Genomic DNA, 15866 nt, shown 5'->3' on the forward strand with positions numbered 1-15866 from the left:
TCGACGGATTTCCAACCATCACCACTGTAAAAATTCTTCATAAATGTCAACATTCGTATATATTTGGATAATCACAACGGATCGGAGGGTCTTCGAGTGGCGTAGTTACACAAGTGGTTACACATCCGCTTTCATATCCTAGCCTAAAGGTTGAGGGTATAACTATTTAAAGGTGGCTCCAAGGTAGATGAAATTGATCACTACTTCAAGTTTTTTTTCATGTACGCATCTCGCATACCCATCTCCACTTCTGTGCCACCTTGCCGGGGACTGAACTGAAGCTGACAGTTCTCATTTTCATTAAATTATGGGTATACTCCCCATATAAGGGTATCCAATTTAAAGTTTTACATATTATTATAACAGCAATAAAACATTTTATTCAAATAAAATTATCTCAGTTTTTATTCCGATCCTCTCAAGTTTTTTTTTTTGCTCAATGGCTAAATATCTAATTACAATAGTCCACAATAGAACTTGTTCTCCTATTACAAACCTCATTTAACAAAATGACGTTTAATTTCAAAATGAAACCGACGTAAAATATTTTACAAATACAAAATGCCGTCAAATAATAACCGCAACAATGAGTGACGATGATGTCACGATGACAGCCGTTGGTACAGTTGTTCTGCTGCAACAAGTCGTAGATGTCGATTCGAATTATTTTTAAAACTTAATTTTATAAGATTAACAATAATAACAAGGGATATGGTGTTATTGTCGGACGGGTCGACCATAGAAGGCATATCTCTGGTATTTTTTGAGATATGTCTAGTGAGACCTTTTTTTTACTGTCAGAAAGTCTGTAATTTTGAACCGTTAGATTTTTTTGCTAGACAGATAACATCTCAACTTTTTTATCAATTTAAATTCCATAAAAATCGGACCATTGCAAATTGAAGCAAATTTACATCGTAATTGGAAAATTATTCTAAAAACAACATTTTGCGTTTTCGTGTGAGAGGCACCCGTAGAAGTTGGCCGAGAGATGCAAAGATTGGACCAAATCGGTTCATTCGTTCAAGAGTTATATTACGCAGCAGACGGCCACTAACCACTAACTACTATGGGTGACTTTAATGCACCATGGGCATGGAAAATATTATGGGCAGCTACATTGAACTGGGGTCATCTCTTACCGAAGTGACTATAATAAATAAATAAGTAAATAAATAAATAAATGCATAAATAAATAAATAAATGAATAAATGCCGAATTATTTACTGAGATGTGTAAATTCAACAACCTATGTATAGGCCAGTTATGAGTACATGTAAGGTAATCAATAAATCAACGGTTATTCAATTTTTTTATTAATTAAATTTATTAATTTAGATTATTAATGATTTAGTCGACATTTATGTTTAAAATATGTTCAAATAAGTAAAGAAACACCAAGAAAAATGCAATATTAACTCTGCCTTAAATGAGATCTCTCGAGATTTCGCTCACCACTGGTACATGTGGATCCATTTTCCCTCACAAACGAGTACACAAAGAAAAAGAAAAAGTCAACATTTTATTTCAAAGCGAATATCTCCGCTTCTATATGGGGTATATCAAAAGCAAAACCTTCTAATGAAAGTAGAAAATATCACCTTTGCAACGAAGTAACGTAGGGTTGTCGTAGGTAGTCAAACAACGAAGATATCGCAATAGCCGCTAATAGAACACAACTTTTCATTTTTGCGATTTTAATAATAATGAAGACTATCACAGCTTTGGTTGGAACACTTCCAAAAATAAAACCTGACTATGAAAGTAGAAAATCCCATCTTTACAATGATGTAAAGCAGTTTGGCGCAAGTGGCCAAATAACGGAGATATCGCAATAGTCGGTAATACATCCCATTTTTCCATTTTTTTGTAATCACTCTACAGGTCGCAATTTTGATTGGATCGTCACGAAATTTTGAGGGTTAATGGGGGTCCTACAGAGGAAGAAACCCATTTTCTAATTTTTTTGCAATCACGCTACACGTTGCTATCCAGATTTTAATATTTTGAATTTTACCAGTCAAAAGCTTAAGCACAGGGGTAGTGATGTAGGGTATCACATAGTCGCCCCCGACCCGACTATAGCCTTGGCTCACTTCTTTAATAATTAAATGGATTTAACGTTATTTTTGGTATTAATAGGCAAAAGTTCATTCATTATCGCTACTGGAAATCATTTTTTAGAAAAAAGGTCAAAAAGTCATAACCCTAGTGTGTATCTCCAATAGTCACAGAAAAAGATGCATCATTTAGTCGGCATCGAGGACGAAACCGAATTGAACGAAATTTGAATTAATCACAAGCTTGGTTATTCAATTGGCAGTATTCAAAGATAATTCCAGCATCATTCTCTATTTGACCTTTCAGTACCAATTCATGATTGTAGGGATACAGGAGAGCTATGTCATCTGCGTACATTATTAGTTTTAACTTAGATATGTCATTCAAGAATATTGTAAACAGAAGTGATCCTAAAACGCTTCCATGTGGTACTCCATGCTCTACAAATCCAGTATCCAGTCTTACACCATTGATTTCTACATATTGTTCCCGATTTCTAATATAGCTTTTCAATAGTTCTAATGCCTTCCCTCGAATTCCATAATATGAAAGTTTTGATAAGAGTATTCAATGATCAAATGAACTTTTGAAGAGATACTACATTCATTCACTACATTCCATCATTGGAATCAAATTGTTGTCATCATCTTTCAGAGATTTCCTATTTCCAGTCCATATAATCAAATTTCAAATTGCATTCTGAATGAAACATAATTTAATAATGACGTTATGGGAGTTGGTCTACATGACTTCATCATATTTTATTATGAACCGCAAATCATTTTTGAGTGTGGCATTAATTTAGTGACCTGGTCTATTTATCTATTTGTCTGCATTTTACAACACTTTTAATGGTCATTGTGGTCATTTATAAATTATTTAATCGCACTGGTATCTCCCTCGGGGCCTTTGACTGCCGGTTGTGGGGGTCAGCACAGCTTACTAGCACATTAATGTCCAAATTGTTGATTATCTTTTTGTTCTAAATACCAACCGACCAACCAACCAGCCATCATACACTTTGACATCCGTTTGCTTTTCTCTGCCTCTTCTGTGCATTGCAAAATTCTAACAAATTTAATTGAATTGAATTAAATTTAACTCGTTTGTCACAGTTTTGTTTTGTTTTTCGAATGGAATTCATCAACACCGGACAAAAGCCGACAACCAGACAACCATCATAAAATTCCCCCTTTCAATTTAAAATAACTCTGATTTACAATGAGGAAAATTCTCTGTGTCTCTTTTAAAATCATGAATTGATTCATTTCAAATATGGAACAGTAGAGTGGGAGAAGTTTAAGGTTACCATAATTATAGTCTAGCCCATGACTGGCTGTCTATAGTTTGGAAAGTTTAGTCTAGACTTGCGAAAAAACGTATGTATGTATTTTATTGGAGACAAAACTTCGACATGTACAACACAACGACATGGTTGAAAATTTGCACCAACAGATTGTACAGCTTGTTTTATTTCTTCCAGGGCACATTCTCGATCTTTGAGACTATCCCCCAATTGTGTGTCTATAACACAGACAACACTCGTTTGATCCATGCCAAGATATGAATCTGAAATTGGAGGAAGGGAATAAAAGAGATATGTTATTATTATGGAAAATAAATATTACAAAATATATAGGACAAGAAAAAAAAAAAAAGAGTCGGAAAAATTTGCAAATTAAAGCCAAGAAAACTGGGGATAATCTGTGGCTAGTTTTGGAACTGTAATCACCAGATTTGCATGAAGTTCCATTGGGGGATTTCCGTGAATTAATTGAAAAGAAAACATTGAGGTGCGGAAAAACAAAGTTCTTAAATCTATTTCTGCAAGATTTTCATCCAACTCCATATGACTCTGACTCTGGTTGGTTCCATTCCAATGTCAAAAACAGGACTAGATAAGGCATTGCCTGTAGCAGTTTTATTAATTCTTCTTCTTCTTCTTCGCACATCGAGATTGGTTGTCACTTTGTCTGCGCTGGTACTCGGGATCTTTTTCGAGGGTGGCTTTTAATCTTCTCCAGTCAATGTTGAATTGCTTAGCAACAGAGGCAATTGAGACCCCCAATTGTCTCTGTTTGTATTGTAAAACTTTATAGCATTATTTAAGTTGTCTTCAGTGGATATCAGCGGGACATCATACTCTGCAAGTCAAGACTCTCAATTAGAAGTGAGCTAGTGGTACTACTTGCGTCGTCATCTAAGTAGTGAGAAGTAAATGGTAAGTAAAGGTAAGTAAATGGTAAGTATTCATGGTTTTATACCAATTATTTTATCCTTCAGGATTTCAAGCCTCGGGAACATTGTACAATCTTGCGGCCCACGAAGGTTTTTTGTTGCTCCAGTAGCATACCTCTACGGCCTTCTTCAGTCTTTCTTGAGGCGATTCTTCTATATTCACTACTTTCTTTCTTTTCAATGATTTAAGTTTTTGGCGATGTGCTGAAGTAGAAATAGTAGATGTTGGGAATGTCGAGGTCGTTGTCGTTGTTGTTGTCGTCAATGTTCTCGCGTGTATTGTCGTTGATAGTGTTCTCGTCTTCGTTTGTAGTGTCGTCGATAGTGTTCTCGTTTTCGTGTGTAGTGTCGTCGATAGGGTTTTCGTGTGTAGTGTCGTCGGTGTTGTTGTTGTTGTTCTCTATGGTAGTGTCGTCGATAGTGTTCTCGTTTTCGTGTGTAGTGTCGTCGATAGTGTTCTCGTTTTCGTGTGTAGTGTCGTCGATAGGGTTCTCGTTTTCGTGTGTAGTGTCGTCGATAGGGTTTTCGTGTGTAGTGTCGTCGGTGTTGTCGTCAATGTTCTCGCGTGTAGTGTCGTTGATGAGAACACTATCAGGGTTTTCGTGTGTAGTGTCGTCGGTGTTGTTGTTGTTGTTCTCTATGGTAGTGTCGTCGATAGTGTTCTCGTTTTCGTTTGTAGTGTCGTCGATAGTGTTCTCGTTTTCGTGTGTAGTGTCGTGTGTAGTGTCGTCGGTGTTGTTGTTGTTGTTCTCTATGGTTGTTATTGTTGTTGCTGTTCCATCCAAAATATTAAAATTTACAGAAATCTCCATTTGTTTTAATGCACATAACAACTCGGATAAGTATTCACGCGGAACTAATGTCCCGCCATTATGCAGCATGAGGAAAATATATTGTAAAACTTCACCTTGAACACCTTCAAGGGTAATACTGATGTCATCGTAGTGAGTAGGATCCATTCCCTTGATTAATAGTCGAAATAATGGGCTAATTTGTTTATTAATAATATGTGTTTGTTTCCAGCAATTATTTTAACAATTGGGTTTTCGCCGCATTTTATGAGTCTATTATATTTCGCAATAAAATATTCACCACTTTAGGTATAAGAAAAAGGTAAGCATAAGATGTAATATTCATAGCCAGTAGTGGAATTCTGTAACACATTTTTTAAGTTACCGACAAAAATCGGTAAAATAAAAATGCAAATTTATGACAGAAAAGTATCAATAAAAGTTGACAACACTGCCTATATCGGTAGGACTTAGCGACAGCTTTATTTTGATTGTTAACTTACCGAAAAATTTCCTTAATTACCGAAATTATAAGAATTTTAATTTTACCGATTTTTGTCGGTAAGTCAAAAAATAAGTTACAGAATTCCACTACAGGTAAGTTTTATTATCCATAATTTCAAATTAATAATAATTTCACATTTAAGGAATTTTTTTATTTTTTTTCGAATGGAATATATAATAAATAAATTCAACATCAAGAAATACATACTTTTATATGGGGAAATTCGTTTCCGCCCAATAAACTTCCATATCCCTTTCCGCATATAATATAACTGCGTCGGACCTTGCTTTCGCGTATTCCACGGTTCGAACAGTCAGTTTTCTCCTTGTGAGTGTTGTCTCTTCGCAGCAATGTTTCCGGAGATCGCCGAAGAATCTTTCTATTGTTGCATGGGATGTCAAATTCAGTATTGGGATTGGGATGTCCTCATACCTATTTAGCAGCATTCTTAAGCACCGAACGCTTCGTGCATAGATCTGATTGTATTGAACATTAATATGACGGAGTAAAGTTTCAACATGATTCAATTTTCTCATCTTCTGTGTATGCGTTAAATTATTTACAGAAAGCAATTCGCAAAACTCAGTCATTCGTTTCACAAATTGTCTTGTACCTTCTAATCTTTGTAACGTTGCTGGGTCTTGCTGGTCCTCCTGCAGTGCTTCATGCTGCCTTCGCATGCGCAGTAGATGTTGCACTACATTCTCATTATATATTTCCTCATAACAATCTATTGTGAAGGTATCATGGTTATACAAGCGTTTCAGTTTATTTATGTGATTGGAGAATTGTTGAATACAAGTAAAAGACACTTCCTTTCCGTTAAACATCAATCTTGATCTTGGTGTTCGTAATATGCAGGCCCTGGTTACATTCACCAAGATGTGAACCAGGTCCACTCCCCACACGATATGCCGTTGAAGGTCTATATGTATACCGACTTCGTTAAAATAATTGAATAGTGGTATATGGGCAGAGGCCACGTCGCACACAACGAAAACCAAACGAAAACCAATGTCATTTGCCATGTTGCAACAAAATTCATAGTATTGCTGCAATTGGGGTCCTGAGGCTTCTCTTGGAAGAATGCCAACTGGAAATCTCCATTCTGTTTTTAAAGAGGATAACATGAAAACATACTCTTCCTTGATTTCATCACTTTCCACTTTCACTCCATCGAATGAGAGGACGCATAATCTTTCTTGTTCCGGTATTGAACGACACCACTGTCTGAGGCTTTCTATAGTCTCCTCTGTCAGCCCCAATTCTTGATGTGGAAACACGTCATTTTCGACCGTAACGAGTTCGGGATAATCAGCATATTCGCGTAAATACCGCCTTTTTTTCTCATATACAAGTCTGCCACTCAAAGCTTCTAATGCCAATAATTGATCCCTCATATGCGCCGCCATGATAATTGTCTTCTTTCTTATATTTTTAAAAATTGGTTTTTATGTAATTTTTTGAAAGAGTGTCTCGTTTTTTAAGTGCACTTATCAAACCTGGTAAACCTGGTGGGGTGGGTAAAAATGTACTTCAAAATATCGAAGAATATTGTCCCATCTGGGATGTTTGTGGAACAATTATTATATATATATTATTATTAAAAATATTGTTAAAAAATATAGATAAAAGTATTCAAGAACATTTAAGAATTATTCCTTTAAATGTCCATGAATAATTTAAAAATATTCTTTAAAATATCACCGAACATTTAAAAAATAATCTTTAAAATATCAGCGAATATTTAAAAAATTTAAAATATTCTTTAAAAAATTTCAAAAGATTATGTATTTATAAATAGCTTAATTAAGCTTTAATTATTTTTTTAATTCTAATTTTTTAGTAAATACTTTTTACTATTCCGAACAACTTCCGCCCAATTTCCGAGCAAACATCTTCCGAACTTCTCGATCTCAACTTGCCCTTTCCACCTTCAGGAACCCATAGACAAATTACATTCAATTTAGACCGAAGATGTAGGTAATAGTCTTTAAGGTACTGTTATATGCCTAATATTGCCTAAAATCGCTAAAAAGTCATTATTTTAGTAACCTATTTATTACTAACTAGACTTAAAGTATATATTTATGATTTTTCTGAAATGTTGAGCAAAAAATAATGGAAAAAGTGCGTGTTTTTCACGCCATGCCGACTTCTGGCAAACTTTACATTTTAATTTTATTGTCCCTAAAATTTCGTAATTTTAATATAATTTCAGACATTATTATGTTTTATTATGTTGACGTCAAGAGACATTCATTTTCAGTTGGTGAAATACGCTCATTAACAAAATGTTAAATTCTGATATAATAAATGGTAATAGCTTAACGAAATTTCACACATAATTAGGATTTTTGATATTATTTTCATATTTTGTTCCCCCAATTTCGAGTTATTTGAACTGAAATACGAATGATAACTACTGCATAACTACTGCGGAATAGGAGCACTTACCCTAAATATTATTGTTCTATTTTGTGTATTGCACTCACACTCACTTCCCTCAGACATCCAAATGTTTTATAATAAACACAAAAAACAATGCAGTATACAGAAGTTACAGTATATCTTTCATCATAAAGTGTGACTGGAGGAGATAAATTTCCATTGATGTCCTTATTATAGATAATCTCTGCCTATACACGAATCCTAATCCTGTGTTTCCTGTGTATTTCAGCCATGTATAATAATACACGTTTTGAGATGTATGTAATAATGGACATGACAACTTAACTTTTAACTTTTTATGATAACACATAACAAACAGATAACATGACATACTTTTTTTTCAAAACTTACCCTCAGTCACCTCATTAGAGCTGGCAAACCATCGATATTCCCCACATTAGATATTTTCGATATAATATTTTAAAATATCGATTGCTATCGATATTATCGTTAAGTTGTCATCGCCATTAATTTGGAGATGAAATGGCGGAAATGTCAATGATTTTCTTGAAATTATGCAAAAGTAGTCCACAGAAATGTAAAGGAAAATAAACAACTGCTTTTATTTTATAAAAAATGTAAAAAAATACATTTTATTTTTCCGAAAAATGTGTACGTGTGACTACGGACTTACTTTCTTACACACATATAACCGAAAAGCAGCGAAATTTCTATTTATTTCAATGGATTTCAGGTTAGGGGTTTTTATTTCGATAATATCGATAGGCAAAACTATCTATCGATATTGAACTTTTAAATAATAATCGATATTATCGATAGTGCCATCGATTTTTTGCCACCTCTACACCTCATAGTCTCATAGTCACCATATACCTCCGCACTACGCCAAAATCTAAAGGCCCTGTCAAAATTTCAATTTTTGTTATTTACTTTCATCATCATAAATAACAAAAAATAAAAAGTCCAATGGACGATAACAAAAAATTAACAATGGCGAACTCCCGATACACACAAAACTAACAACTAACACAAACAAAGAAACAGAACTACATTAGATGTTCCTTTACTATCACATACAGTCAACCAAAAAAGTCTACATACACCCTATAAATCTCGAGTTTTAAGGGAAAGGAAACATTTTTATGAAAATCCAAGTACATAGATCTATTTCGTATCCCTAATAAACAATATTACATACAACAAAAATATATTCCATAATACGAATAACGGTAAATTCTATAAAAATTAAAAAATTAATAGGGAAAAAGTGTACATACACCCAATGAAATATTAAGATTACCGTAAAATTTATGAAATAAGCAATACAAATTTTCCATTTTATTGCTTTATCGAATGTCTCTGGTTGTCTATGATATATTTAAGACAAAAAAGGAACATATTTGTGGATTAATTGCCGTTATTTAATGTCAGACTTAGCGTATAGCTCGTTAAGGCTTACCCTTGCAGATTTCTTTGAGTTTTTCAGTATGGTAGTTTATGAAACCCCAGGAAATACAGTGGGACTAAAGTTTTTGAGATCCTAGAGCGCTTTAAAGTTGTTCTTATGGATAATATATGCTCCTGAGCTTCGCTAAATATGCGAATTCCTGAGTTTTTTCATAAATTTTATATATTCCAAGGGTCAATTTACAAGCAAGAACCTTGGAATTACTTTGTAATACATTTTTGGACCTTAACTTAATCAGAAATGTACAACATTATTCTCCAAACCCGCTCCTAAAGTTTCCAAAACATCAAAATAAAAGCACCACCAAAGAATGCATGAAATTTGTATGAAATTTACACAGTTAACTAGTACGCCCTCGTATTATGATAGTTAGGGTCACTTGAAGCGCCATAAATGTCGGATACTTTTACATTGTTGATTCAAGGGATGCTCGAGGATTGTACCAGACCTTATTACAAGGTAATTCGAAGGCTTCTGCATGTAATTTGCCCCTTGGAATGTTGTGAAAACTATAAAATTTATGAAAAACTCAGGAATTCACATATTTATCGAAGCTCAGGAGCATATATTATCCATAAGTACAACTTTAAAGCGCTCTAGAATCTCAAAATAATTGGTCCCACTGTATTTCCTGAGGTTTCATATACTACCAGACTGAAAAACTCAAAGAAATCTGCAAGGGTCCGCCTTAACGAGTTATACGCTAAGTCTGACATTAAATAACGGCAATTAATCCACAAATATGTTCATATTTTGTCTTAAATATATCATAGACAACCAGAGACATTCGATAGAGCAATAAAATGTAAAATTTGTATTGCTTATTTCATAAATTGTACGGTAATCTTAATATTTCATTGGGTGTATGTACACTTTTTCCCTATTAATTTTTTAATTTTTATAGAATTTACCGTTATTCGTATTATGGAATATATTTTTGTTGTATGTAATATTGTTTATTAGGGATATGAGATAGAACTATGTACTTGGATTTTCATAAAAATGGTTCCTTACCCTTAAAACCCGAGATTTATAGGGTGTATGTAGACTTTTTTGGTTGACTGTAAATCTCACATAAGTCAAGTTAACTGAAATCTGAACATTAACAAATAATAATAATTAATACTAATACTTACGCCATGTTTTATTCTTCGTTCTTTATGGGTTTCTTCTTTACAAATGTGTATGTGTATAGATGTAATGTAGAATGATATGATGATAATGAGATAGAAAAATTGAATATTTCTTTAATATTTTTCTTTGCGCGTTTTCTTTTTGCTAAATGAGAAGAGTAGAAAAATCGAGTTTTATGTATTGTATACATATTGTTGATGGTATATTTTTGTATGTTTTTTGTATGTATGTACTCCAACTTCACATCCAACTTACCTTTTACTTCGGTTAGTTTTAGTCACAAGCTTCAATTTCTTTTCAAGAAATTTATTTTTGTTTAAGCGGGCGTTTATCCAATAAAAATAATTTATTTTTATATATTGTTATGATTTGAATTTCTGCAAATTTCTCGAAGACGAATACGTTTATGATCGTGTTGCTTTATGTTTTTTGCCTTCCGTCTTCTGTGCGATAACGTTATAAGATTTTGACAAGTGTTAGGGTTCTGTAGATATATAAGTGGTGCAATCGTTTTATCGATTTTGTTCAGCAAATATCGATTACTGCAATGAAAACCGTAATACTATAGCTGTGTTCCAGAACTAAAAAGTTTTTACAATTTTTACTACTTTTACACATTTTACTCGAAAAAGCGTTCCCGTACACAAAAAAAGTTGTAAAATGTTCACTTCTCTTTAAACAAACATGGTGGCATGGCATCAGCATGTTTGCAACAACAAAGGAACTCAGCAACGTGTAACCCACGTTTCCCAGGGAACGTACTAATATTATGATTGAAGTGGGTGGTGGGTGGTGGCTGTCTTTGGTGGTGAGATTACACACAAAGCACTTATTAGCAAATTGATATGAACTTGAAATATACATACATATGTATGGGAGTAGCTATGTGTATTGATATGCAAAGTGGAATATTCATACATACATATGTACATGTCTGAAGCATTGTGGCGTTTTTTTTTTTTTTTTGAAGCATTGTGGCGTTTTTTTTTTATTGGGATAGCGTACATGTCCTTTAGCACTGAATATCCTTAAGCGTTTTCCATTGGAGGATGAGAAATTTTATATTTCCTTACTTTATTTGTTTATGTATTTAGGGGGCTGTTCTCAGGGTTCTTGTTAGAATGTGTATGTCGATTGCTGGCACTTTGTAAAGTGTTTGGTATTGTCCAGGATATCATGCACCACTTTGCAAACATTAGTCGATGTCGGAGCCGATGGTATTAAATTTTTAGACTTTACTTTGAATTGAAATAAACTCAAATCAATAAAGGGAAAACTTAAAAGTATCAAGGTATTCTATTCACGGAGGACCCAAATGTCATCTAATATGGGAGCTATTCCAAAATATGGACCGTGTTGTCTCAATACCAAAATAATTATTTTTATCCATTTGTAAAGGTATTTTATAAGTAAACGAACCCTACTATGAGTATAACAGACGGACATGGCTAAAGCGGCTAAAAGAGTTTACAGGAGTACATTAGGTTGACCCCAGAAAAAAGGATATTTTAAAGCCTCTAAATTTGGTCCATTTGAACCAAAAACCTTAAATTATTGCCTAATCGATTAGAAAATTTTGTCAGGAAACTAATCCTACAAAAATTAATGAAAATCGGGTCAGATTTTGATATTGCTCTAATATGAAGATTTGGGAAATTATAGCTGAAATAGCTATCCAGTTGATGATCATCATCACGGGTTGCGTAAGCAGCACTATAACAGCGCTGCACACCATCTGCACACCTATTAGTCGAGAACTCAATCAGAGCAAGCCATGTGATAGGACACTGTTGGTGGCGCTCGACTTATCGAAAGCCTGTCTTTGATAATTTTAAGCACTCCACGCTGTTTGTTTTTGTTTGTCATTGAGTATACTACCCTCCGACCAAGTTTGGATAATCAATTATATGTGTGGACGCCAGTCGTACGTAGAATTCAGGAACAATAAGTCCAATCCCCGTAGAGTGATACAGAAAGTTCACCAGGGTATGGTTATATCTCCCGAACTGTTAAACTCTACCTCTTATGTGTTCCACCCCCTCCAGACGCCATTAAGATCGTAACGTATGCGGATGATTGTACGATCTTAGCGTCGGGTACGTTCCTTGATGTCATTTGTGAAAGACTGAACTCTTATTTGACTGATCATACCACATTTTTTCACTCGAGGAATATCCAAATATCTGCCACAAAATCGACGGCCATTCTGTTCACTACTTGAACTGCAGAGGTGGGAACAGAGTTGAATACCATAATCGATGGTACCAGAATTCCGACCACAAACTACTCCAAAATTCTAGGGGTCACATTCGACAGTATGTTCATGTCGTCCGCGCATGCCATGGATATCTGTGACAAGCTGAGATGTCGAAACAATGTCCTCAAGTGCCTAGGCGACAAAGAAACCTTGTTGACCACATATAACACGACAGGTCGGTTTGTGGTATATATAAGAGTGTGGCGAATATAAGTGCAACGTAATGGAAAAATATTTAAACCTGTCAGAATGTCGCATTGAGAACTGCAACAGGGTGCCTCCTCACCGTTACCGTGAGAGCTATCCTAGTCACCATATGATGGATAGGACAGCCCAGGCATATCAGGAGAGGATCTCCATGATCTAGAAAGAGAGGTGCAACGTTACAAGGGAAAACTTCTAGATCAGCAAGCAGTTCAAGGAGTTTTGAATAGCATTCACACGTATGCAGCCGCAGACAACTATCGTGTGAAGGTGGTCCTCGGAGGACCTCATCTATCAATCAGGTTTGAATCGCATTCACACGGATGCGGTCGCAGATGCCATAAACAACTACCGTGTGAATTCCGTCCTCGTAGAGCATCCCACATCTATCGTAGCTGAGAAGCGTCAGCTGCCACGACCATCCAGAGCAGTTTTGTCTCAACTACGCTAGGGATGGTGCAGCCGATTAAATTCCTGTAGGGCAAGGATTGATGATACCGTGCAAAACATCTGTCCAGCATGGGGCACAGGCTCGCACGACACACTGCACTTTTTCAACTGGTTACAACCCATCGAAGCAGCCCTATTCTTAGAACTGGAGATAGACCCAGAGCCACATTAAGCTGAATTATGAACTTACAAAAAATATCATATGCTGTTACAACAGCAACAACTAAAAAACTTCTTTCAATCGTATATAAAGTTTCAAGAAGCCCTTTATCAGAAAACAACTTCTCTCTGGCTGGTAGACACGATAATTATCAAAAGGAGTGACAGGCATTGGCATAAACTTTGCATAAAGTTAAACTTACTTCCAAGATGGACTATATCGGACAACTTCTTCCGATACATCCCTCACGAAAGTTAAAAAATTTCGCTTAAATATAGTGTAAAGGCTGTTCGAGGTTCGATTTGAAATTTTTACCGAAGGTACAGCGATATATATTTTTTTTGTGAGCTAGGCCATGACTCATGGGACTATAGTCGATAAGCTCTTAAAATTCCTACGGTGACAAACTAAGATGTTGATGACTAAGAAAGATTTCTTTTTCGAGTTGTGCTAATGGTCCGAAGAAGATGTCAGGGAAATTTTCACGTGTGTTTCGCCCTAGTTGACGGTGCTCATATGAATCGGAATCGCATGTTTGTGGAGTAATGTTTTTTTGTGTAGACTGCGATAATTGGGTCCTTCAGTGGAATAACTACCCAGCAAAAATTTGGATCCGGTAGTCATTACGTAACCCTTTACAAAGTAATGTAAACAAGCTTTTTTTCGCATTACAAGTAATCTGAAAAGTAATGGGTTACTTCTTAAAAAATGTACAAGGTAAACCTACTTACTTTACTCCTCACTTAGTAATGACGACGGTGGCACAGTGAGAGTGTGTCCGACTATAAATCCTACGGCTGTGTGTTCAACGCTCACCGTCGGCACGCGAGTTTTTTTAATTAAACAATAATAGTTCGTGGTGCACATTTAACTTCTTTAGCAACCCTTAATATTCGTGTGCGTGGCATATTGTGTAGTGTCTTTGGCTAGAAATCAGAGGGTTCGTGGGTTCAATTCGGGCAGACAGCGAAATAAAATAAAGTAAAATAAAAGTAAGAAGTGTGATGAAATAAAAACAAATTCTCTACATCAACTGTTCTAAAAATAGAATTTTTTTCACCTTACTTTTCAACTTCTAGTGGCCACAGAATAGCTAGTTATTCTAGTGGTCATAAAATAACTACAAACTGAGTGCGACATGCCCTTGTAAAAATAATGGGGAAGAAAGTTACGTAGTTACGGCTGCCAAAAATCCCTTACGAAACCCATGATTTTGGGAGGACTTTTTTTTGCTGGGTAAGGTTATTGTTCATGCTATTTATTCCCTACACGGCTGTATTAATAATACACCTGTGATCCGAATATGAAGGTTATTGGATGAGACATCGTGTATAGTTGGCAGTATCATATACATGTGTCAATAATCGTGTAACAAGACTCAGTAATTGCTTGGGGAGCAGGTCATATATGGAGTCTGGTCTTTGGTCAATTGTTTCAGACAATTTGGAGTTGTTTGAGCAATGTACGTCCGTCTGGCTGGCTGGTTGGACGTCCGTCTGGCTGGCGATCGGGTACAAAATTTGGAATTCGTAATATTTTGTCCAAAATTAGTTTAAGTTCGAAGATGGGTCAAGCGGTCCACTGCTTCCGGTAACTCCCCCACAAAAGTTCAACATTTTTCGCTAAAATAGTGCGCACGATAACTCTCGAAGGGGGTAACTTAGTAAATGGTAATATTACTTTCAGGCATAGATCGGGTTGGAATATGGACGATATCCGTCCTGTCCTTCGGGTACCTCCCACACAAAATTTGCGGGCCCACACAAAGTTTAGAATGAGTGCAGTTTAAGTACACGTCTGGGATTGTTTTTAAATTGTTGGCAACATGTTTTTTATGTGGCCTTAGTTAAAACGGTACATTTTTTTCGGGGCGAAGCTGAGGGTGAGTGGTCACTGTCGGCACAGCTGTCTGATACTTTCTTACTTGTTTTTGTTTGCTAAAAAATACAATGTTGTCGCTATTTATTGCGAAGGACCGTAATTTAGCCATCAATCCACAAACTCTTAAAAATATGACATACAGGTCTGCATGTCTTTTTCAATATTCCCATTTTTTTAATAAGTTCCTAATAGATTTCATTGAAATATACTTGCAATGGTAATTTCAACAACGCCAGACATGTGTCCGCTTTGCAACATCTATTGGGGTCGCTTTTCTAAGAGAGGGGCGGGCGACAAGAAGAGCT

The 15866-nt window shown here is 35.4% G+C and overlaps 2 protein-coding genes across 9 annotated transcripts in view; one reads left to right on the top strand and one right to left on the bottom strand.

Moving 5' to 3' along the window:
* The window catches only part of LOC141405703 (dihydropyrimidinase-like), a 65346-nt gene that overhangs the window by 32019 nt on the left and 17461 nt on the right, over positions 1 to 15866 (top strand). Inside the window, exons 1-2 of one of the 5 annotated variants that reach the window (XM_073990376.1) lie at positions 4977 to 5243; positions 5323 to 5412. The exons of 3 other annotated variants lie outside the window; for them this stretch is intronic. The gene's annotated coding sequence lies outside the window, so the exon portion shown is untranslated. Of the gene's footprint in view, positions 1 to 4976; positions 5244 to 5322; positions 5413 to 15866 lie in introns of those variants that run through there. One more of the 5 variants, XM_073990367.1, reaches the window with a different exon arrangement.
* Positions 3441 to 11395, bottom strand: LOC141405733 (uncharacterized). 4 transcript variants are annotated; one of them, XM_073990413.1, is made up of 6 exons: positions 10865 to 11395; positions 10612 to 10753; positions 5803 to 7106; positions 4326 to 5393; positions 3794 to 4261; positions 3441 to 3630 (listed from the first exon to the last, which is right to left on the bottom strand). In XM_073990413.1, exon 4 carries the CDS (start codon positions 5256 to 5258, stop codon positions 4485 to 4487), a length of 774 nt encoding a protein of 257 aa, XP_073846514.1. In that variant the 5' UTR covers positions 5259 to 5393; positions 5803 to 7106; positions 10612 to 10753; positions 10865 to 11395; the 3' UTR covers positions 3441 to 3630; positions 3794 to 4261; positions 4326 to 4484. The 4 variants fall into 4 exon arrangements, with proteins under 4 accessions (XP_073846514.1, XP_073846505.1, XP_073846530.1 ...); XM_073990404.1 differs by having other exon boundaries at positions 5803 to 7158; XM_073990429.1 differs by lacking the exon at positions 10612 to 10753.

Source organism: Musca autumnalis, unplaced genomic scaffold (genome assembly GCF_047663935.1).
Source record: "Musca autumnalis isolate F117 unplaced genomic scaffold, ASM4766393v1 scaffold_1, whole genome shotgun sequence".
Classification (NCBI taxonomy): Eukaryota; Metazoa; Arthropoda; class Insecta; order Diptera; family Muscidae; genus Musca; species Musca autumnalis.